General features: G+C 41.7%; 2 protein-coding genes across 3 annotated transcripts; both read right to left on the bottom strand.

The window, feature by feature from the left end:
• Window positions 1–5,096: 5,096 nt before the first annotated feature.
• On the bottom strand, window positions 5,097–14,583 carry LOC310862187 (cytosolic sulfotransferase 3-like). Of its 2 annotated transcripts, none has more exons than XM_083769938.1 (8): window positions 14,512–14,583; window positions 10,897–11,035; window positions 10,445–10,573; window positions 10,145–10,245; window positions 8,852–8,978; window positions 8,073–8,170; window positions 7,454–7,628; window positions 5,097–6,787 (listed from the first exon to the last, which is right to left on the bottom strand). In XM_083769938.1, the coding sequence occupies exons 2-8, from the start codon at window positions 11,033–11,035 to the stop codon at window positions 6,672–6,674; spliced, it is 885 nt and encodes a 294-aa protein (XP_083626064.1). In that variant the 5' UTR covers window positions 14,512–14,583; the 3' UTR covers window positions 5,097–6,671. The 2 variants fall into 2 exon arrangements, with proteins under 2 accessions (XP_083626064.1, XP_083626065.1); XM_083769939.1 differs by lacking the exon at window positions 14,512–14,583 and adding an exon at window positions 13,939–14,011.
• A 2,433-nt stretch (window positions 14,584–17,016) lies between these two features.
• Window positions 17,017–22,275, bottom strand: LOC310862188 (cytosolic sulfotransferase 3-like; the record flags this gene model as incomplete). The annotated part of the gene is made up of 7 exons (XM_083769940.1): window positions 17,017–17,135; window positions 17,304–17,478; window positions 17,657–17,754; window positions 19,073–19,199; window positions 20,291–20,391; window positions 21,503–21,631; window positions 22,137–22,275. The coding sequence occupies 7 exons, from the start codon at window positions 22,273–22,275 to the stop codon at window positions 17,017–17,019; spliced, it is 888 nt and encodes a 295-aa protein (XP_083626066.1).
• Window positions 22,276–23,246: the final 971 nt, after the last annotated feature.

The raw sequence follows: 23,246 nt of genomic DNA on the forward strand, positions 1-23,246 counted from the left end.
TTCTTCACCTCAGGAAACTGAATAAATGAAGTGCAGCTGAGCTGACTGAATGAATGTTGCAACGCCGTGGTCGAAGTGACTTTTATGGTTGTTGTTGTGACACATCTTGACCACAGGGTGGCGGAGTTTGACCGCTAGAGAATGGTGAGGTAGGCCTATGGTATTTCATATTTAGGCCTATAATATAGGCTACATGTATTTTTTCCATTAAAGGGGTGTCGTGTTTTTAAAAGCCAACCTCGTACGCGAGGGAGATTTTTAATGAATTTTTTTATTTTATCTGCCATGGTTTCTCTTTCCAGTGGCTCTCTCCACCGGACCACCATGCCAGTAAGTGAGTTATGATAAGACAAGTCAACACATGTTGCACAACTTTAACTGCCAGCACAGCCGTGTATGGGACAATGCACATTGGACACACCTGACAGGGACACCTGGAGCGTGCGTGCGCGTGCGCGTGTTATTCTGCGTGTTATTCTGAAATTGACTTTTCAACATAAATCAATGAATTATGCATTATAACATCATTTAGTCACATTGTGGTGTTGTTACTTGCGCAAGCAGAGCGCGCAAGTAATAATTTCGCCCGGTCTGTGTGCACCGTGCCAGCCAACCCGCCACTTTGATGCGTATGCAAATAAAACAGCAGATTTGTACAACTACATACTCTACTGTATATATATAACTGCTCTCAATGATGACGTAAGTAATACAACATTATGTTTCTGGGGTGTATAAAAGTAACGATAGTGTCAAAAAGTTAACCATAAAGCTTAACGTTAGTGTAGTGTGCAAAAACTAAGTATATATCTAAGTATAATAAGTATATATGCAAAAACTAAGTTAACGTTTTATTCTAGAAAGAGAAGATATATACTTTCAGAGGGGACCACTGACCTATCTAGGGACCTCAAAACCTACTCTAGTGAGGCCTTTAACCTTGAACTGGAGAGTCTGGATTGGTCCGATGTGCTCAGGAGCTCACTAGTCGAAGAAGCATGGCTTGGCTTTAAAACCAAATTTACATCAGTACTAAACATCATGGCTCCTTTGAGAACCGTCAGGGTCAAAACCCGCTCGGAGCCATGGATGAATTCGGACATACTGACTGCAATGAAAGCCAGAGACAACAAATGCTCTGAACTTCTTAAATGCAAGTCCAAAATAGCCAAGTGCAAGCGCTTCGACAGTGATCTCCCACCCAAACTGTGCAACCTAAAAGCCCAGTGTAACAAGCTAAGAAACGGTGTAATTGCCATGACCAAATCAGCCAAATGTAACTTTATCAATGATAAAGCCGAGGAAATCAAAAACAATCCTCGGGAGCTATGGAAGTTACTAAACAACCAACTAGGCTGTGGTCGGAAACTAAAAACCAGGTTTACTAACATAAACATCAAATCGAATAACACCCTCATCACTGACAAACTCGATGTAGCCAACCACTTGAACATCTTCTTTACAAACATTGCAACAAAGCTGGTTAGCAAACTGCCCTCCCACTCTGGGCGTTTTGGTGTAGAGCACATCACAGCCTTCTACAAAAACCTTGGTGTTTGTAAAGATGATTTTAAAATGGCAATGGTAACAACCGAGGAGGTACTTAAAAAACTGAGTGCCCTCCAACCCCACAAGGCCACTGGCCATGACAATATTCCCTCCAAATTTCTCAGAGACTCAGCCTTTTCCATAGCTCCAGTCATCACCCACATAGTTAACCTCTCCATCAAACAGGGACAGGTCCCCCAAGATTTTAAACTGGCCAAAGTAACCCCCTTGTACAAAAAAGGGAGTAAATTAGAACCCGGCAACTACCGCCCTATTTCTATTCTAAGCTCCATCTCGAAAGTGATGGAAAAAATAGTCTATGAACAGGTTGAAAAGTATCTTGCCACTAATAAATTGCTGTACGAGTTCCAATCTGGTTTCAGAACATCCCACTCCACTGACACATGCCTCCTCTATTTGAGCGACCACATCAAACACGAGGTGGATGCTGGAAAATACTGCGGCATGGTCATGCTGGACCTCCAAAAGGCTTTTGACACCGTGAACCACTCCATACTGGTTAACAAGCTTAAAGCTATTGGTTTTGATAGCACATCAGTGAGCTGGATGCAATCCTACCTGGAGGGGAGAGAACAGATGGTGGAGGTGAACGGAACACTGTCCCCTCCCCTCCCAGTGAGCTGTGGCGTCCCACAAGGAAGCATACTAGGGCCTTTACTGTTCCTAATTTATGTTAACGACATGACTTCAGCTTGTGACTGCAACTTGTTCCTGTTCGCAGATGACTCAGCACTGCTGGTCTCGGACAGGAACAAACTGCAGGTTGAAAAGACCCTCAGCTCTGAACTCGGTAGAATCTGCACCTGGCTCGCTGATAACAAACTATCCTTACACCTGGGAAAAACTGAATCCATCCTCTTCGGATCAAATAGTAAACTCAGCAAGGCAGATGGCTTCTTGGTTAGAGTGGGTGACAATATTATCACACGAAAAGATGAAATTACCTACCTAGGTTCCATCCTGGAGGCCAATCTTTCCGGTGATAAAATGGCCACCAACGTAATCAAAAAAGTCAATCAAAGAACAAGATTCCTTTACAGGATCTCCTCACTGGTCAGCAAAAACACCTTGAAGACCTTAACAGGAGCCCTCGTACAAGGTTTCTTTGACTATGCATCCACCTCTTGGTACCACAGCACCTCAAAGGCCCTTAAAACAAGGCTCCAGACCTCTCAAAACAAACTGGTCAGGCTCCTACTTGGCCTCACCCCCCGAACCCACCTCACCCCTGCCCACTTTGACAGGCTGGGATGGCTTAGGGTCGACGACAGAGTACAGCATCTTGCAATGGGTCTGGTCCACAAGATTCGATACACCACCAAGATACCCATGTACCTGTCTAAATACTTCCTTAATGTAAACGAAGTCCACACCCACAACACCAGAGGGAGTGCAACAAACCATGTACAACCCAGATTCGGCACAAACAAGGGACTAAATTCTTTTCGCTCCTATGCCACCAAAATGTGGAACGCCCTACCAACAGTCATTAAGACATGTGAATCCCTTGACTCCTTCAAAACCGCTCTCAAAGGGCACCTACGGATGGCTGCAATTCGAAACTGGCCTCTGTAAAATCTGAATCCCCCCCACCCCCCCACCCCATTTTCCCTCACTGTATATTGTATCTTTTCCCTTTTTTGCTTCCCATATGATGAATTCCTGTTCTGTTCTTTACCTACAGAGAAATGTCTATTTGTATGTCTCTAAATGTTTGTATGTCTTTAAATGTTTTGATGAATTGAACAATGTGGACCCTGTTGTAAACAAGTGTAATGCTTAATTGGGTCGTCCACTCACAGTTGACAGTCTTTGTATTGAGTTTGTGCTTAAAATGTACTGTAAATTCTACAAACTGTTAATAAAGATTTCAATCAATCAATCAATCAAAGAACTGGCCTAAAGAGCAGGTCAGACCTAGATCTTACCCAGGATTAGACTATCATCCAGTGCATACAGCGTCCTGTAAGATCTTACCCAGGATTAGACTATCATCCAGTGCATACAGCGTCCGGGTCTTACCCAGGATTAGACTATCATCCAGTGCATACAGCGTCCGTGGGTAGATCAAATATCAAAGCGTGGAGTTAAAAAAAAAAAACTAAAAAGGGATCTAGAATATTTCTAAATTGATAAAAGTGTATTTCTTATATAGATAGAAACTTGAACCATACTTAATAATACTAGGTGTTTACATGCATAAAGTAGATAGGTAGCAAATAGTTACACCTAATAATTAGACATTTCAAACGTTCCTTCACAGAGATACTGAGATTCCACATTTACAGCAGTCGAAAGTACTTGCGCGCTCTGCTTGCGCACTAGTTGGCCATTTATGGCCTACTAGTGTGCAACAAGCAAGTATGCACTCGACAGAGTGCAGTTCTAGTTGTAGCTGTGTTTGTTTAAACTAAGTAGGAACATGGAGAGATGTGTCGGAAGGCAAACATTTTCCATCAGACAATTAAGAACAATGAAGGCCTGATCACCATGCAGAGCGGCCTGTCAGCTGGAACTTTGAACTCTATTACTTTACTTTTCTACCCCCGGCAAGATTTGAACGAACCAGGTTTCCTGCGCAAGTGCTGACAATTTTACCATTCAGGTAATAGAGCCGGCCTGCTTGCACAGCGGATGAATTGAATATTCGTGTCAGACCCTGTCTAGGCGAGACATGACCTTTGACATGATCTCTAGCAGAGCAGGGAGACAAAATACAACCACCCCTGGTATCCTCCAGAGAAATCTTTATGTTTTTGCCTTTCATCTTGTAAACACTAGAGGGAGATATAGGCTTGATGCTAGACACCATACGTGCTGTATACTTTTTAAGTGGTGCAACCACTTCTACATCCAGCAATGTCCGTGTACCTGTTTGTGATGCGTGTACCTGTGTGAGCACGAGTGGTGTGCGCATGCGTGAAATTGGAACAAGAGAAGTATGTGACATGGCTGCCACCTGCTGGACGCAAACGATACAGAGAATAAATTGGAACGATACAAATTGGAACGATACAGAGAACCAATAGACGGGAGTTGCACCACTTGGTTCACACTGGTGTGATTTTTTGAGAAGGTATTGTATGTTAATTACAACCTTATAAAGGACCAGCATTGTAGTCATGTAAGCATCAGGGGTTAAGACCCCCAAAACTGTCCGATAAGTAATGATGCAAAGTTGACCTTTTATACAGAAGTAGGCTACCTTTAATAGGGCTGTAGGAGAGAGGGAGAGAGAGAGAGAGAGAGAGAGAGAGAGAGAGAGAGAGCGAGCATTGAGTGAGTGAGCGTGGGTGTGGGTGTGTTATATACCACAATCTGCCATACATGACAGATTTGTGAAATGGGACATCACATACTGCATAATGAGCATAATGTTTTTTTTGTTTTTGGTATATTTTGATGCCAATACTTTTGTACTCTTACTCGAGTACATTTTGAACACCAGACTTTTACTTTCTTATTTCTTCATTTTACTTGGGTAAAACAAATGTGAGCACCGAGTACTTTTTCCACCACTGGTTGAGTGTTTATTATTTAGCAATAAGACAATACAAAATACTTACAACACAAAACATTAAAACATTAAAAGACAAGTGCAAAGTTAACACATTATAAAAAATGACATTGGAATTGAATTACAATTAAAAACTGATATTTGTTAAGAGAATAGAAAACAAGATGAAATAGAAACTATAATAAAAAAGTGGCAAAACTCAGTTTTGTTAAGAACAGAGTTGCAGCAAACCGCAGTTATGAGAGTTTGCGCCAGATGCAGTATGGCGCATAAAAGATCAGGCATGCATTTTGCCCTTACATCATCCATTGTTAAATGCTTTATAAAAACATGGCCCATTATATAAAAATATATTTAAATATTGAGTATGATTTTGAAATTAATTCTTTGACAGGGAGCCAGTGTAACATTTTGAGAACAGGAGTAATACAATACGCAGGGGCTGCATAACCAGCCCACGAGGGGGCAGGAGAACATTGTAGGGGTGTTTGGCTGTGTAAATCCCCCAAAACCCATGGAATGCATAGACAACTATATAATAACTATAACTACTTATTAAATTATAGGAAAGTGTCAGTAACTACTTTGAATGAGGTTGGCAAATCAGGGCAGAGCTTTTATTCAAGCTGGTCGGCTAGGTGCAGAGAGATTATTTTTGTACGATTAATGATGTTGGCTTGGTGGTTCTACAGTTGTAGTTAGTTAGTAGCGTAGTGTCAAATAGTTTGAAATATAAGCCCTCTAAATTTGAAATATCTTAGAAATTCCCATGCCTATATCCTGAATTCACATGGTATTGGTAAGGACCGTCGGGACTATAGCAACTTCGTTCTGATCGTTATTATTTGTAAGACCTGCTGTAAAGACACCATAAAGTCTACTGAAAATGAATGCATGGACACACATTTATCCAAATCCTACTGCCTTATCAAGGACTGTCCTTGATGTATTGTTAGAGGAGTATAGTTCATCAAAATAACTTTTCTATCTATATTCGATATAAATTACTCATCCCATGTAGTCTTGAATTCATGGAGATTTCGATGTTGTTGTCACATTCCTGAGCCAATAATTTGATGAGCGGGTGGCTGGTCAGTGGGGGTCTCCTATTGGTTCAGGAATGCGACAAAAATCAAAAACATCTCCATGAAGGCTGTATGGATGGGGTGTGTAATTGATAGAAAATAAGTCATGTTTTGGGTTAACTATCTATTCCTTTGAGGTAACAGAAGGATGACCATGTAATGATATTAAACTAGGCTGTTCAAATTCTCTGAATCCATGACTACACCAAGACGTCAGGTGTGCATTGTGGTTTTAACCATTACTGTGATTGATGCTGACTTTGAAATCAAAACAGCTTGTGTTTGTATTGGACCAGAGACTATAGTCCAAGTCATTTATGATACGTCTATCATCACAGATTCAGTCCAACGGCTGTCATGGTCACATGCATTTACAATACAGCTTTGGCTTTTTGGCCACACAAAAACACATTGAAATAAGCCAGGTAGTATTGTAGTACAAGGATAAGGATTACCATTAAGCCACTATTGTTGCACAACCTGCACCCACGCCGAAGCTTCTAAAGTTCAGGACGGAATCGTAGAGTGGGATTCTTCATCATCTTCGTCTTGTAGTCTTCATCAAAGTGTTGACTCTGGGCCTCAGTGAAGTGGTTCTTCCAGTCACCAACCTTTCCTGCGTAATCACAGACACAAACATATAGAAACCATGTCCAAAACTGTTCATTTTCATGAAAAAGAAAAACCTGTGGATCTAATTTAGGCACAAGATCTAATATGTTTCTTCGGTTAAACTGTGTCCCTACAGTATAAGCAGGGGGGGAAATATCTGAAAAGAGATAAGTGTGTTGATCTTTAAAATAAAAAAAGAATATGGAGTGTGTGGAGAATGTGGAGGTTACCACCCAACATGATATCTAGCATCTAATGGGACTGATCGAGGGTAGCTACTGGGACGTAAGTCAGGACTTGATCACCCCGGCTGGTTCACCTGAGTGAGGGGTATGATGTTGGGAGACCCAAAACCCTGATGACCTTGGGATACATTACTGAGGATACGTCCCAGGTGCATCCATGAGATGTATTTTTGTTTTATTGGCCATTTTAGGACTGTTAACTGATTGATGTCATTATCAACATATGTCTTTTGTTGTTGTTTTTATGTTATTTATATGTGCATCAGTGTAAATGACATTGATCTGCCTCAATGATCAGAATTTTAAATAAAGTTGAATGAATGAATGAACGACCAAACAAACAAACAAACGTTGCATTCACATTTACATTTCGAGCACAGATTACCATAAGAAAGGTTTGTCATAAGTGGGATGAATCGCTGTACCTTTCCTCATGAAGGGCGATATGTTAAAATCCATAACTGTAACAGTAGAGTAGTTGGCCATTTTATCCTTCTTCATGTTGTCAAACTGAGAGCCTGTGGTGATTCTCTCCTTCTCTTCAGCCGATGGAGACAAACCCAGGAAGGAGCACAGCCTGTCTATCTGCACTCCAGTATCCTGTCAAGAACAAACAGGCAATAATAATAATATTGGCCACAGGTGAGTGTGTAACTAAGGTTCAAGGTTGTTTATTAGTGTCCCCGAAGGGCAAAAGGTTTTACAGCAGGTCATAAGGCTTGAAACACATATAAATACATCAGTCAAACCAAAGTTATTGCTGCTGGTCGCAAGCGTGCGCTGCGCCCGGCCTACTTGCATCTTCAGAAAAGAAAAGAAAAAAGGATAGGGGGGTGGGGGGAGGCAGAGTTTGGGTGGGGGGTATTGACTAGAGTGTGTAACTAGAACTGTGAGATGGAATGGAATTTGGGAGAGGCTGAAACAATGGCCAGTTTGTCTGTTGGTCCTAGTGTGCATAACGCACTTGAAGGTGCTCTGTGCAGATTCTTACTCCTATACAGTAGGTTATAATTAAACATCTGTAATTATCATTCACTCACTCACCTCAATCAGATCTTCATAGAACATGTAGTGGAGTTTAGAGTGAATCTGTTGCTTCTCCCACCAGCCGTTGACATGATCATACCAAGATCCAAACACCACTGAAACGAGAATACAACACAAATGGATAACTAAACAAAGCTAGAGTAGAATACACCCACATAGATTACAGTGGGTCGGGACTTGGCCTTCCTCTTACCTGATAGTTGGTTCCACGGTCCACCTGCAGTATTATTCTCACAACGTAGCCCTCATCTGCACACGTCCAAACCATCTCAATCTCGCCTCTCTTTGCTTTATGCCCAAACCTTCTAACCTGGGCTGACTCTCTATTGTAGTAATTTCTCATCTTGACTTGTCCTGCCTAATTAGAATTGTGGCGTCCTCTAATCTTCGTCAGTGCCACCATTTCCAATAGGGTGACCAGATCCAAAATTTTAGGGACAGAAGTATCGCTTGTGTGAGACAAGTGGGACAGTGGGACGGGATGGGGTTAGCAATACATTACCTAAGTTGCTACTAAATGCCATGATGTCATATTTGAGCATATAGGCCTAATACTACTCATTTTGTTATTAAACCTTGGAAATGAGGGACTGTCCCACGCAAAGGGATACATATGGTCACCCTATATAGTTTCCAAGCTAGTGTGGAGCATGGCTACCGCCTTATTAATCATACCTCGCACTCCTACTGGTATACCAGACTGTCACAAAATATAAATCACAGACTGTCGACCCTCTCACATTCAGGTACTTTATTATTGCATGGCACTCACTCACTCTTTCCCTCCATGAATCTCTTCAGGAAGCTGTCCCAGTTTCCTGGCTCTGGCTCGACCATGTTCATACGATCGAAGTGATAAAAGGACACTGCATTGTCTTTAGCATTCCGAGCTACATAGACCACCTATACAGAGAGAAACAAAGTTTATACACATTGTAGTTTTAGCAGTTGGAGGTATAGGGTTGCCGCGATCATGACGTTTGAACTGAAATGAAACATTGAGCATTCAACAGTGATGTTACTATACATACTGTCGCTGTCAGGTGCAAACCACCAATTTTCAATTTTTTATATTATCAGTGCTATTAAACACCCTTCTTCTTCGTCTGTGTGTGGGTTTTACAGATATTGGACCAATGATAAGTATTATAAAAGCACTGAACCTCCTAACTCCATTGGATCCTCAAGCTGTCAGTCAAACCTCCTAACTCCAACTCAGGTTTTTGAGCGGTGCCTATAGCCGCTCCAATACGCATGCTGTGTGTGCGTGTGTGTGATTCAACCTTTATCAACCATTACTTGGAAGTATAACAAACCTGGGGTATCGATGTAGATTTGCCATACTGTCATTCGGAAGCCTGGGCCATGTGCATAAACTGACCATGAGTGGCCTAAGAATAGCTGGCATGACAAAAAGCAAAGCCAAACAACTTGCCAAATACTGTTCTGTTTTGGAGGTGCTATGTGTATCCTTAAGTGAACATGCAGGGTAGGGTCGCTCAGTGCGGGCACTCGGCACACCCGGTGTGCAGCGCACTGGATTTTAGGACGACAACGCATCGAGTGCACTGAATAAACGAACGACAAGAGAGCACACCAGTGCATTCAGGGCGCATTTCCGAACGCACCCAAACTGTCAACCCCGTTATATTTGTTTCCTTGTAAAATTTATTGTAATTTGTGGATTCAAATAAAGAAATCGAAATGTGTGTGACTGTGTGTGTATGTATGTCCGTTTCAGCATGGACAGTTGCAGTAGCGATCTGTGACCTGGCATGGCACTGTTAGGCTAGCTCTGTGTGACCTGGGGTTTGCACTAGAGTTCAATACAGTACCTATAATAATAACAGCATAGTTGCACCGCTCAGTTCACACAGGTGTGATTTTTCCTTTTCGTCTGACTTGGTCATTCAATGATGTACAAAACAATCACCTCCACATTAATGGTCAAAAACCTCCTAACTCCACTTAAGCTGTATGTGGGTAAAGTGATGATAATATAATGACACATGCAAGTATCTGACAAACTTTGAAGAGGCAGTATTGTGTTGTATTAAAAACATACTGACCCTGCAGTTTTGCTCCCAGAAGGACTTGGGCACAAACTGGACTGGCAGGTGGGTTTTGATGAGGCGAGGGGAAGTTGGCAGCTTATCTGCCAGCTCTGTTCCTTTGAAGACCACAAGCAGAAAACACACATTTCAAAATACAAAACACGACAAACATAATTTTGGCACTCTCTATACAGTGTACTATATATGGGAGCACATATTTTGAGGGGCTAAAGCTAAAATGTAGCTGAGATATACAAAAAAGCTTTTCCGATGTACAAAATGTATTTTCTGTGCTTTTGGAAATTTTGTTCCAACCTGGAGCAAACAGAGACACGTTGATCTCCAGGAAAGGCACTCTCTCATGAATAGGTGTGGATGTCTGCAGTTCTGGAGACGTCCGTCCAAAATGCAGAAGGTCAAGGATGTAAGAGACCCATGTGGTTCCTGTAAATACACAACATACAGTATATGTGTCACATGTGTCAGTCATAATAATATAGCTTACACAAAGTTAATTCATTAACATACTCGACAGCAGAGTAGCCTACAATCTTCCGTTTGTGTACACTGTCTCTCTCGGTTAAATGTCTTTATTATGTCTATTTATTTAAAGTAGCAGAGGTCTCTCCAGCTCAGTGATAGCAAACATAAAATACACGTTTCATTTGATGCAATCAGGAAACTGAACGCTACATAGCCTACTGGAGAAGTGCAATTGGGAGTGATGGAAATCAAGCTCCATGCATGCATATTCACAAACACGTCACCTGCTTTTGGATAAGTAGCTATCAGGATGTCATCTGGTCTGGCCTTGAAGTTCTGCACATTGTCCCAGTTGGACGTGAATATGTCGATCATGGAGACTCCGTGGAAGTCAAACAGTGTCGGTCGAGGTGGTTTCTCCATCTGTAAGAGTTTGTATTTTGAGCTCACAGTTGCTTTCTCACTCAACAGTAGACAATGTGGAAGAAGGAACATCCGCACACTGCCACTTGCTAGTTCAGAGCAATTTTAATAATTGAGCAACGTTTCGGTCTCGCGACCTTCCTCAGGCTTAATTCAAGAATGGGCTGACATTGTCACTAAATACATTTCAGGAAGTGTAAACAACCAATCAAATTTATCGAATCGAATTTATCCAAACAGATAACAGCTGTGAAGAACCTTGTCACGTGACTTGAAGGTGCAGTGTTTCTGTGAACATTCCTCATATATATCATTGAAAATAACAGTTTACAATAATACAGGGGAAAAGAATTATACATAAATGTCATGCCATACAACATACAAGGAAGACATACAGTAAAATAAGCAAATAAATGTCAAATGTAAGATCCTACTCTGTCCGAAAGAGTGGAAAAGAATAAGAAAAAAATATAATAAAAATTGCACCTAAAGTGCCTATAGTACCGGCTGGACAAGAAGTTCAGATCAACATTTTCTATAGCATAACATTCAATAGTAGTTCATCATTAAGCCCTTTGGGGTGTAAGGTTTGTAGAGTGTGGATCCAGTAGGCCTCACGTTGTTTTAAAAGGGCATCGTGGTTACCACCTCTTCTTGGAAGTTTGACTTGTTCTATACCAATAAAGCGGAAAGTAGAGATGTCATGTTTAAGGTCATTGAAATGCACTGCAACAGGGTATTCACGGTCGTTTCTTCTGATCAAACTCTTATGTTCACTCATTCTCTGTTTTAACTGTCTAGTAGTTTTGCCTATGTATGCTAAACCACAGGGACATTTGATCATATACACCACATGGGTTGACACACAAGTAATAATGTTATTGATCTTGAAATTCTTGCCAGTATGAGGATGGTTAAAAAAGGAGGTCTTATGTGTATTTCCACACTGGGCACAATGACCACAAGGATAGTTTCCTTGTGGGAGTGGACTTAACAGGGTCTGTCTGAGTGATACTCAACAGTAGACAAACCAACATAATGTACAGTAGAAGTTGTCTCAGACCCTGTAGTCAGGCGGGCCTACTAGGGAATGTGTGTGTGCGTGTGCATGCGTGCGTGCGTGCAGAGAAAATTGTAATTATGAGGGTTGGCTTGGCACTTTTTGGCACATTTTGTTGCCCCCCTTGGCGTGTTGCCCTACGTGCAGTGTGTATTGCTATAGAGACGGCACTGACAGAAGTATTTACAATACTTGAGAGCTTGAGACCCTGGGTCTTCTCACCTCAACAGTCATACCTCGACTGCCACAGCCCCAGAGCCTTAGATATAGACAGAGTTACGCAAACTGCGTTCACTTCATGGGGCCAGTCCAATGGCGGCTCTCCTAGATAGACTAGGACCTGGAGTCCGGTCCAGGACTCTATTGAGTCCTGGACCGGAAGTAGGCAGAAATGCATTGGACTCAGGCAATAGCCCAGCTTTAATGATCTTAAATCCCTTTATTTGAGATGGTTTTGTAGTACAACATGAACATTAACTAGACTAGTTGTTTCTGTACAATACTTTAAAACAGTTGTCATGTTGCACACATGCTTAAAATAGCTCTTATTTGCACCGCCCTCGTTGAAAACAATGTAGTTCCAACTCCAGCTTGTCTCAGTTCAGGCTGCATGAACAGCGCTCCAGCGCTCAGTTTCTGCCCCCTCAATATCTCAATAGAATAACTATTCTATTAGATGAAGATTATTATTATTATTTCACCTATGAAAGCCATTTATATGTTAGAAGGGTAGGCACAATAAGCTTAGGCTTCAGCCTACACGTTTTTGGTCAATATTTATTTTGCAAAAAAAACAAACAAAGCAGGCACTGTATTAATCTGTTTTTAATGACCAAAATAAATAAACTGAACTGAGATGGCTCTGCACTGCCCTACTTAAATAGGCTAAGCCCCTCCCACTGGGCCATACCAAACCTAAATTGAACAGTTGATATGCTCCTTACACTGGAGTCAATTAATCAATAATCATCAAACTATAACTATATATAAAGTCATTATTATTACAGGTTGTCAATGTTCAGAAACGGGTCTCATTGTCGCAGCTTATGTATTTCCTGTAGGCGGAGCAGACATAGCTGCGGTTTAAGCCTGCACCTCTTCCACTACAGTGAATGGTAGAGTGACTGATGTTAGTCTGCCTCAAACGTTACTCTTTTACCTGCTTTTTACTAACACTAACATTACAAAGATGCCCAGAACATCGGGATGAACCTGTGTATTTTATGGCTGCTCCAACAGTAGTGGCAACATTCAAAAAACTAAAACAAAACGGAATGTCAAAATATCCACCGCAGTGGCTGAGACCAGAGCCATAGAGTAATGGTTGAGACTTGAGACGAAGCAGTGAAAGGTCCTGAAAGATGTTTTACCCAATACCCAATCTTTCTGTTTTATGAACACAAGGTTGCCGTACTTTATACCTCATATTAAGCATTTAAAGTATGAGGTATATAAAGTATGATCAGGTGATGAACAGGTGAAAGAGTAACGTTTGAGGCAGACTAACATCAGTTGCTCTACCATTCACTGTAGTAGAAGAGGGTTTAAACCGCTGCTATGTCGGCTCCACCTACAGGAAATACATAAGCTAGCTGTGACCATGAGACCCATTTCTGAATTCGTCTATAGTCAGTGGAAGGGTGAACTGCCACAGGTGCCAATCAGGTGCATTGGGATGGAAGATGGATTTCATTTTCAATTTCTTCCAAGTCGCATAATCATTTAACAATTTCTATCCAATTTCTACCCGTTTCAAGAGTATAATGAATGTACCGTTTCTATAAGCTAAAAGGTAAGGTCCCAGAATGTAATGTGCACAAAATTATCTTTGACTTTTGCATACCTTTTGCTGCCATATGTTTAAGGACCATAATTATTAAAGATATAGTGCAGAAACAATGAAGAATCTGACAGCATAGCCTGCGTTAAGCGGGAGCATTTCATTTGGAATGTGTTGAGGATTGTTTTCCTTTCCTCACGGAACCTCAGGGGCGGGTCCTTCCCCTTTTCGATGTTATCCCAATCTCCCATGTGTACAGTGTACGTGATCTGACAGGAACCACATGCCTGGGCTCGGGGGGAGGGGGAGGTAACTCTCACATTCCACAAAAAGCCCAATGTAGCCCTCAAGTTATCTTAAAAAAAAAAACAATTACACATCCCATAAAGCCTTGAATTCATGGAGACGTTTTCATAATTATTGGCTCAGTAAAACTCCATGAATTAAAGGCTTCATGGGGTGTGCAAGGGTGAACTACTCCTTTAAGAACAATAGAACTTAAGGAGGATAATTTACCACACTATGTGCAACATTGCATGCTTTGGTCATTTCTTGGGATATGAAGTTCTACCTAGTAACTAATTTCAAAATATTCTGTCGTGTGAATGTGAAGTCATAAGAATAAAACTCACTTACTGTACGTGGTTTCAACAGATCTAGAGCAGAGCCGGTCTCAACTCCAACTCACTGCTGACTGAGCAACAACATGCCAACTCAGTGACATTATGTAATTTCCTGATAGGACTAGTAGGCGTGTACCATTATGACAGAGAGAGAGACACACACACACGCGTGCACACACACGCACACACAGTTACACACACACACACACACACACACACACACACACACACACAGTTTTGTGCAGCTGCTGGCGTAGTGATACTGTGGACACAAAACAATGTGTTAGAGGGGTCAAAGTTGAACAAAAGTTTGACTATAGTTGAAATTTGTCAACAATACAACTGACACTAGTTTGGTGGATTCATTTATTCTTAATCGGTGGGCCCCAGACCCCTAACCAAATGACTGGATCCACTTAACATTCACTGGACAGCGCACAAGTTTCTCCTTGGTTCAGGGGCTTTATTTGTGTAGAACATTTCAATGACTAGGGCAGAGCTTCTCAAAAAGGGTGCCATGGCACCCATAGAGTGCCTTGACATCACACAATACCTCTATATACTTCGTAAAAGGGATCTGAGTTAAACTGTACTTGGTGCGTTCTTTTTCAGCGTACAGTACAAAATGGGGACCCGTTTTCATCAGTGCCCTTATTCCTAAACTTATTTACTTCTTATTTATTTATTTATTACTATTTTGAAGGTTATGTAAAAGGTTAAGGCCTAGCGAAAATAGGGCCCCAAGTCTCTTCACCAAAAACAGCCGATCTACAAGCAGGGATGGGTCAAGGGCAGGGGGGGCCTTAGAGGCGTCTTTAGGCTACTAAACCAAAATTCATTAGCCCTCGCTCTAAATAGCCAGCCCCCTCATAGCACCCCCAGTCATAGTTTTCTGGAGCTCAGACGCAAATTGTGAGCTTGTAGATCTGTATTTTTGGTGAATGTTCGCCCCCAGAAAAGGAAGGCTGGGGTTTAAGCCAAGTTTAACATTTAACATTTAAAAGTATAACATTTATTTTCAGTCTGTTCGAATGGAAACAAAATAACCTCCAGTTTACTTTGCGACATACTGTAGCTGTAGCCTATCTTTGGACCACCATTCATTCAGAAGTCGTAGTGCCTGCAACACAAAACGCAATATCTCCCCTACCCACGTGGGTGTTCTGTACGTCTCACCGAGGTAATCCTAGGTTAGCTTATTGCAGCTTTCACGTAAGGCTTTCATATCATAGCTACTCTTTTCAACTTTGAGACAAGACAAGACGGTTTTTAAACAAAAACATGGCTAAGACTCAATTAGCCTAAGAGGACGGTGCAACAACCCATCCATCCATCCGCCTACCGAGTGGCAAAAAATACTTTCTGGCCTTGACAGCCCATACATCCAGACAGAAAAAAATCTGATTGCATCAACAGACGTTAAACAACGTTAAATTCACTTTTCCCCTCGATTTATACATGCGCATAACCTCTATATGACAAAAGGGGCTATAAAGTAACAATGGAATTCAGAATTCAGGTGATGCCGTGGATGAAAATGTTATTCATAAGTAAGTAAATTACTTATTTATAGGGGTGACCTAAGCCAAAGATGTTTGAGAACCTCTGGTCTAAGCAATTCAAAACACCTTACACAAAACATTAAGACCATTAAGAGACAAAGTGCAAAATTAACACAATGGAATTTAATTACAATTAAAAACAGAATAGTCAAGAGAGGATAGAAAATGAGTGATATAATAGTGTATTAGTAGGGATGTCCCAGTCACGTTCTTTTGCTCCTGGTCCGATTCCGATCATTTGATTTTGAGACATACCGATACCGATCTTTCCCGATCCGATCTTTATATTTTTATATAACACTTATGCCATATCACAATAGCAAATATCCTAATGTATGTGGCTGAGGGAAGTAGGGGTGCTGGGTGGCTGGAGCACCCCCTCCCCCCAGACACAGCCCCCCTTCGGACAGGAGGGGAAGAATAATAATAATTTTAATCAGAACAGATTTCTGTTACTAGGCCTAATAAATATGCTGTATCACACAGTATCGGCACCTTATCCCGGTTAATTGCCTGTGTTATTTAGCTCATGCGTGTGGAGAGGGAAAGTGTAAGCCACTTTTCTGCACGAAAATGTGCATGCACGAGGCGCAGCCCCTACTGAACATACAGCACCTCCTGTAATACCTCCATTACTGTGATTGAAGTTGAGCACAGACTTTTAAATAAGTCTTCCTCGGCTCCAACAACAAGTCCTTGTGTTTGTTTGTTCAAATCAATAATTCCTCATTGAACCATAGACTATCAAGTCATTTATGATACGTCTATCGTCACAGTCTCACAGATTCAGTCCAAGGGTTGTCAGTCAGTCATGGTCACATGCAGTTACCATACAGCTTTGGCTTTTTGGCAACACCATGGGTAAATGCCTTGAAATAAGCCAGTATTTGTAATGGTAGCACTGGATCATACAGGTAGATTAAGCCACCATTGTTGCACAACCTGCAGACAAATACCTAAAGTTCAGTACGGAATCGTAGAGTGGGATTCTTCATCATCTTCTTCGTCTTGTAGTCTTCATCAAAGTGTTGACTCTGGGCGTCAGTGAAGTGGTTCTTCCAGTCACCAACCTTTCCTGCAGAATCACAGACACAAACACATTGTCACTGTCTGTGTATAAATAAATACAAAATGAATTGAATCTTGACCATCAGGTCAAAATCCGTGTCAGATCCTGTGTCTGTGTCTAGAGCTTTGACACAATCTAAATCTGAATCAAAGAGTAGGGGAGGAATCACTGTACCTTTCCTCATGAAGGGGGATACAGTAAAATCCATAAGTGGGAAAGTAGAGTAGTTAGCCATTTTATCCTTCTTCATGTTGTCAAACTGAGAGCCTGTGGTGATTCTCTCCTTCTCTTCAGCCGATGTAGACAAACCCAGGAAGGAGCACAGCCTGTCTATCTGTGCTCCAGTATCCTGTCGACACAAACAGGCAATAAAAATAAACATATTCAACAAATTGGATTATTAAGACAGACTCTTTCTCCTATTCTGTAGGTTATAAACATCTGTAGTTATTATTACAGTTGTTTACATGTTGGATGATTGAATTATAGGTCAGAAAACAAGCACTCATTATTACTAACTCACTCACCTCAACCAGATCTTCATAGAACATGTAATGAAGTTTAGAGTGAGTCTGTTGCTTCTCCCACCAGCCGTTGACGTGATCGTACCAAGATCCAAACACCACTGAAACAAGAGAGCAAAACACATTATGGATAAATGATACGTAGCTTGCGGAGCTAGTTCAGTCAGATATACTCGAGGGGTTTCATGCTGTGCTCAAGGGCACATACATACTCAAGGGGTTGATATGCTGCATGCCTGCATTACTACATGGGTGTATTCAGTGTGTGCAAGACCCACATGTCATTCGCTGATGTGGCAGTGATCTGACCAATTGGGCGGGGTATTTAAGCTCACCTAGACTGCATGCTTCTTCCTGTCTTCCTTTTGCATATGGTTCCTGGTTGTTTTGTGATGTTTTCTCCCACCACCACCCCAGCACCACCGGTGGGCTCTGTTATTTCTGTTCCCCATGGGGGGTTGTTATTGTATATCTATCTCCCTGCTCTTAATGATGGTAGCTTAATTGTGCCGAGCAGGGAGAAAAATGTAGCAGAGCCGAACGCCAAGATAAAATATTATATGGACACTTGTATTCTCATTCTATAATAAATATTGGTTAACACTAGCATGTCTGAAAAAAATTCACTCCTACTCAGTCTGCCAGTCGGCCAAATCGACCGCCGTCCCCCTTTCTCCCCCACTCGCTGGACAATGGTAAAGTCGTCAACCCCCCCGACTTTACCATTGTAATAAATGTCACATTCGGCGGCAGTGTGTTGCACACGGAACGGAAGACATGTAATTCATGACTGAGGCAGTGAGGCTAATGCTGCTTATTATCACAACATAAAGTTATATCATGATTTCAACCTAAATAAGAGATTATGACAACACCCACACAGACACTCTGTTACACTTTCTTCTTTCAGCTACTTCACATCGGGGTCTCCACAGCGGATCATCTGTTTCGTCCTCTGTCACAAATCCATGAACCTCCTCTTTGGCCTTTCCCGTTCTCTTTCCTGGCACCTAGTTCCATCTGCAGCATCCTTCTCATAATGTAACCCTCGATCCTCGGCATGTGTCCACTCCAAACCATCTCAACATTAACTCTCTTCTATCCAACTATCCTTGTATTGTCATAGTTACTGTACTGTAGTCTGTACTGTACCGTACAGTGTTCTGTACTCCTATACTGTACTCTGTACTGTTCTGTACTATAGTTAGTGCACAGTGTGAAGCTCAACAGTGACACTTGAAGGTAGGTCAACCACTCAACCAGCGTTTCATTCCCCAAACGGACAGACAGACAGACAGACAATGGACATACGCGGCCAGTCATTGGAGCGGTGCGTACCACTCATTACACACAAATCAGTCCCGACAATCACAGATCACCTCTGTTACACATTCAGGTACTTTATTTCATTGCACTCACTGTTTCCCTCCATGAATCTGTTCAGAAAGCTGTCCCAGTGTCCTGGCTCTGGCTGCAGCTTGTTCATACAGTCAAAGTGATAAAAGGACACTGCATTGTCTTTGGCATTCCGAGCCACATAGACCACCTGTACAAAGAGAAAGAAAGTGTACACAGACACAGACATTATTGTAATTTAGACTGTCAGTTGTTGTTTGTATGTATATTGCCGTGATCGTCGCCGTCGGCCACAAACTCCTATTTCCAAACTTTGTCTTTAATAAATCTGTACGATTAAAACACCCTTCACATCTTTGTGTGGGTTACAAATCTCCTTCCTTCCTTCCTTCCTTCCTTCCTTCCTTCCTTCCTTCCTTCCTTCCTTCCTTCCTTCCTTCCTTCCTTCCTTCCTTCCTTCCTTCCTTCCTTCCTTCCTTCCTTCCTTCCTTCCTTCCTTCCTTCCTTCCTTCCTTCCTTCCTTCCTTCCTTCCTTCCTTCCTTCCTTCCTTCCTTCCTTCCTTCCTTCCTTCCTTCCTTCCTTCCTTCCTTCCTTCCTTCCTTCCTTCCTTCCTTCCTTCCTTCCTTCCTTCCTTCCTTCCTTCCTTCCTTCCTTCCTTCCTTCCTTCCTTCCTTCCTTCCTTCCTTCCTTCCTTCCTTCCTTCCTTCCTTCCTTCCTTCCTTCCTTCCTTCCTTCCTTCCTTCCTTCCTTCCTTCCTTCCTTCCTTCCTTCCTTCCTTCCTTCCTTCCTTCCTTCCTTCCTTCCTTCCTTCCTTCCTTCCTTCCTTCCTTCCTTCCTTCCTTCCTTCCTTCCTTCCTTCCTTCCTTCCTTCCTTCCTTCCTTCCTTCCTTCCTTCCTTCCTTCCTTCCTTCCTTCCTTCCTTCCTTCCTTCCTTCCTTCCTTCCTTCCTTCCTTCCTTCCTTCCTTCCTTCCTTCCTTCCTTCCTTCCTTCCTTCCTTCCTTCCTTCCTTCCTTCCTTCCTTCCTTCCTTCCTTCCTTCCTTCCTTCCTTCCTTCCTTCCTTCCTTCCTTCCTTCCTTCCTTCCTTCCTTCCTTCCTTCCTTCCTTCCTTCCTTCCTTCCTTCCTTCCTTCCTTCCTTCCTTCCTTCCTTCCTTCCTTCCTTCCTTCCTTCCTTCCTTCCTTCCTTCCTTCCTTCCTTATGGTCTTAAACCTATGTATGTATAAAGTCATCATACCAACATTGAAGAGGCAGTATTGTGCTGTATTAAAAACATACTGACCCGACAGTTTTGCTCCCAGAAGGACTTGGGCACAAACTGGACTGGCAGGTGGGTTTTGATGAGGCGAGGGGAAGTTGGCAGGTTATCCGCCAGCTCTGTTCCTTTGAAGACCACAAGCAGACAATTTCAAAATACAAAAATAAACATCGCACAAACTTGGCACACTGCATACAGTATACAGTATGGGGATCATCAAATATATTTTGAAGGGCTAAAATGGAGTTAATAGAGATTACTGTGCCTAGAGTTATAATATAATTATACCGTGGAAGTAGGAGGAAGCAAAAACGTAAAAATATACAAACTACAAGCTCACAGCATGCCACAATGCAAATAAATATTAAATGTCTGAATTGTCTGAAAATGTTTTACTATAATGTTCAAAATAGTGATGCAAGGTTTTTAAAGAACAGTTTTTTTCTTTTCAACCAAGGTTCATGTTTTAGGTTGTGATTAGAGAAAGTAAAAGATTGTTATTTTTCATTCTATAATTTTTTTTAATTTGCTGCTTTCTTTCGTTTTAACGATTTTAGCTGTTTTTGACAGGGGGCGGGGCGATTCGAACAAGTGGCTAAATATGTATTTATTTTTTGCACAAACCTTTACAGTGATTTCTTTATTATTTACTAAAGCCCTACTAGACTCCAGGAAATTAGATCTGACAGAGCCGTGTAGTTTTCCATGTGTCTGAATGAACAACTGGAACCTAGGGGGCTGCCTACCATACTGTGTCATAGGCTCAATATGTCAGTTTGTCACCTCCCCCTTCACTGCAGCGGTTCTACTCCGAGTCTCTCTCGTGTGACTGAACTTCAGCCACCCGTCGAAGAAAACTCATTTCGGCCGCTTGTATTCGCAACCTTATAAATGGTTGTAAAATGTTATATACAAAAACAATATATACATATTTATCCACTAATAACCTAAAATATCAACATTGGTTGTCCTTTAATGAATGTATTTTTGAAGAAAGCACACGTCTATAATAATGTCATCATTGTACAGTACTTTATGTCAAAGATTCCCAAACCTTTCAGGTCGCGACCGCGCAAAATAATATTCCCCCAGTGCCCACACTCTGAAGAGCACTTCGAATTGGAGTTTCCCTCTTTCTTATGTATAAATATTTGACAATTGTACCAAGTTGGTATTAAAAGCTTCTTGAAAGTCCTTAAATTATAACCTTCTGTGAAGGTGATCTTTTGTTCCAACCTGTAGGGCGTGGAGGCATAATGCTCTCCAGGAAGGGCACTCTCAGATAAATAGGTTTGGACGTCTGGTGTTGTGGAGACGTCTGTCCAAAATGCAGAAGGTCAAGGATGTAAGAGACCCATGTGGTTCCTGGAAGTCAAAATATCTAACATTTACAACAGGCACCTTCTACAGGGTGTCCACGACCACTAGGGCCGGATTTAACCTTCCAAGGGCCCCCGGGCTAGACAAAATTTCAGGCCCCCCCCCCTTCCGAGCTGCGTGGTGCATTTTTTTAATTAATATTAAATGTTAAATAACTAAACATGAATCTAAAAGTCCACCCTGGCGACCACGACCCCAAGGGAGTCCTCAGAGTAACCATTGGGGGCCCGTCAAATCTTTGTGTGATTAGGCACATTAGCTGAAAATAGCAGATCTACAAGCTTGGCTATATTTTTGGGGAGTTAGCTATGAAATCTATGAAAAAGTTGAATCTCCAACACAAGTTTATACAATATGTAGTGAGGGGGGTTCCTTCCAGCAAAAAGGGAGTCCCAAGCCAGACTACCCTGTCCCTGCTGTTACTGAACAAACAATCAAAACAATGATACCACTTTTTGATCCTTTTTCACCCCATATTCAAACACATCACCTGCTTTTGGATAAGTAGCTATCAGGATGTCATCTGGTCTGGCTTTGAAGTTCTGCAAATTGTCCCAGTTGTCAGTGAAATACTTGATCATGGAGACTCCATGAAAGTCAAATAGTGTTGGTCGAGGTGGTTCCTCCATCTGTAAGAGTTATATTCACATGGTAAATATTCAATATGCTATCCTACACTGTGACAGTGTGAACAAACACTGTCACATGTTCTTTACACACCGATCAATGGTGCATACTTGTTAGGTAGGGTATGGACAAACAGAATCAACAAACTATAAACTTTAAAGTTCTTTAGTAAGACAACACTAACAAACGGATCAATCAGCTCACCGTATATACTGTAGCTCTGCTCAAGGATCTAAAACAATCAAAACAGGGTTCAGGACCTCAAATAGGTTGTCAGGAAATGCACCTGCAACCACTGATTGGGGCAAAAACCAACCCTGGACAAGGTGTTTGTGTCAGAGCCTAGAGACACTGGACTTTGAAAAGCAAAGTGGACCATTGCCGGTCATCGCATTTTTTGCTCAGGAATGCCACAAAACTAAACAAGCTCCATGAATTCAAGGCTTTAAGGAGAATTCACCTTAATGTGCCATTGCTTTGGTCATTTAATGGGATATGAACTTCTACCTTTTAATGTATTTAAAATCTAAGACACACATTAGGTTTATACTACAGTACTCTGTCTTGTGAATGTGTGACGTAAGAATGTGAAGTAAGAATAAGACTCAGTCACTTACTGTACCTCTGGTTCAACCGATCTAGAGCAGAGCCAGCATGCCAGCCAGTCCCAACTCCAACTCACTGCTGACTGAGCATATAAACAGCAACATGACCTACAAACATTATGTAATTCCCCGGCGTATAGTAGGCGTGTACCTATTACATTATGTCACACAAAAACACACACACACACACACACACACACACACACACAGTCACACACTCACACACACACACACACACACACACACACACACACATCACACACACTATAACATGGTTTTGCCAGGGGAGAATATATGTTACTAAAGATTTTGTGAATGGCAACAAAATATATAATTCCCCTTTTCATGTTCTGAGGAAATCTAGAATA

The sequence above is a fragment of the Protomyctophum parallelum genome, assembly GCF_964188405.1.
Source record: "Protomyctophum parallelum genome assembly, chromosome: 7".
Lineage (NCBI taxonomy): Eukaryota > Metazoa > Chordata > Actinopteri > Myctophiformes > Myctophidae > Protomyctophum > Protomyctophum parallelum.

What these genes read in the sequence shown, in the direction of transcription:
- LOC310862187 (XM_083769938.1), bottom strand. Translation starts at nt 11,035, where the DNA reads ATGGAGAAACCACCTCGACCGACACTGTTTGACTTCCACGGAGTCTCC. An exon ending in CGTGTCTCTGTTTGCTCCAG is followed by an intron (nt 10,246 to 10,444) that starts GTTGGAACAAAA and finishes TGGTCTTCAAAG; the next exon opens with GAACAGAGCTGGCAGATAAG. An exon ending in TCTATGAAGATCTGATTGAG is followed by an intron (nt 7,629 to 8,072) that starts GTGAGTGAGTGA and finishes TGTTCTTGACAG; the next exon opens with GATACTGGAGTGCAGATAGA.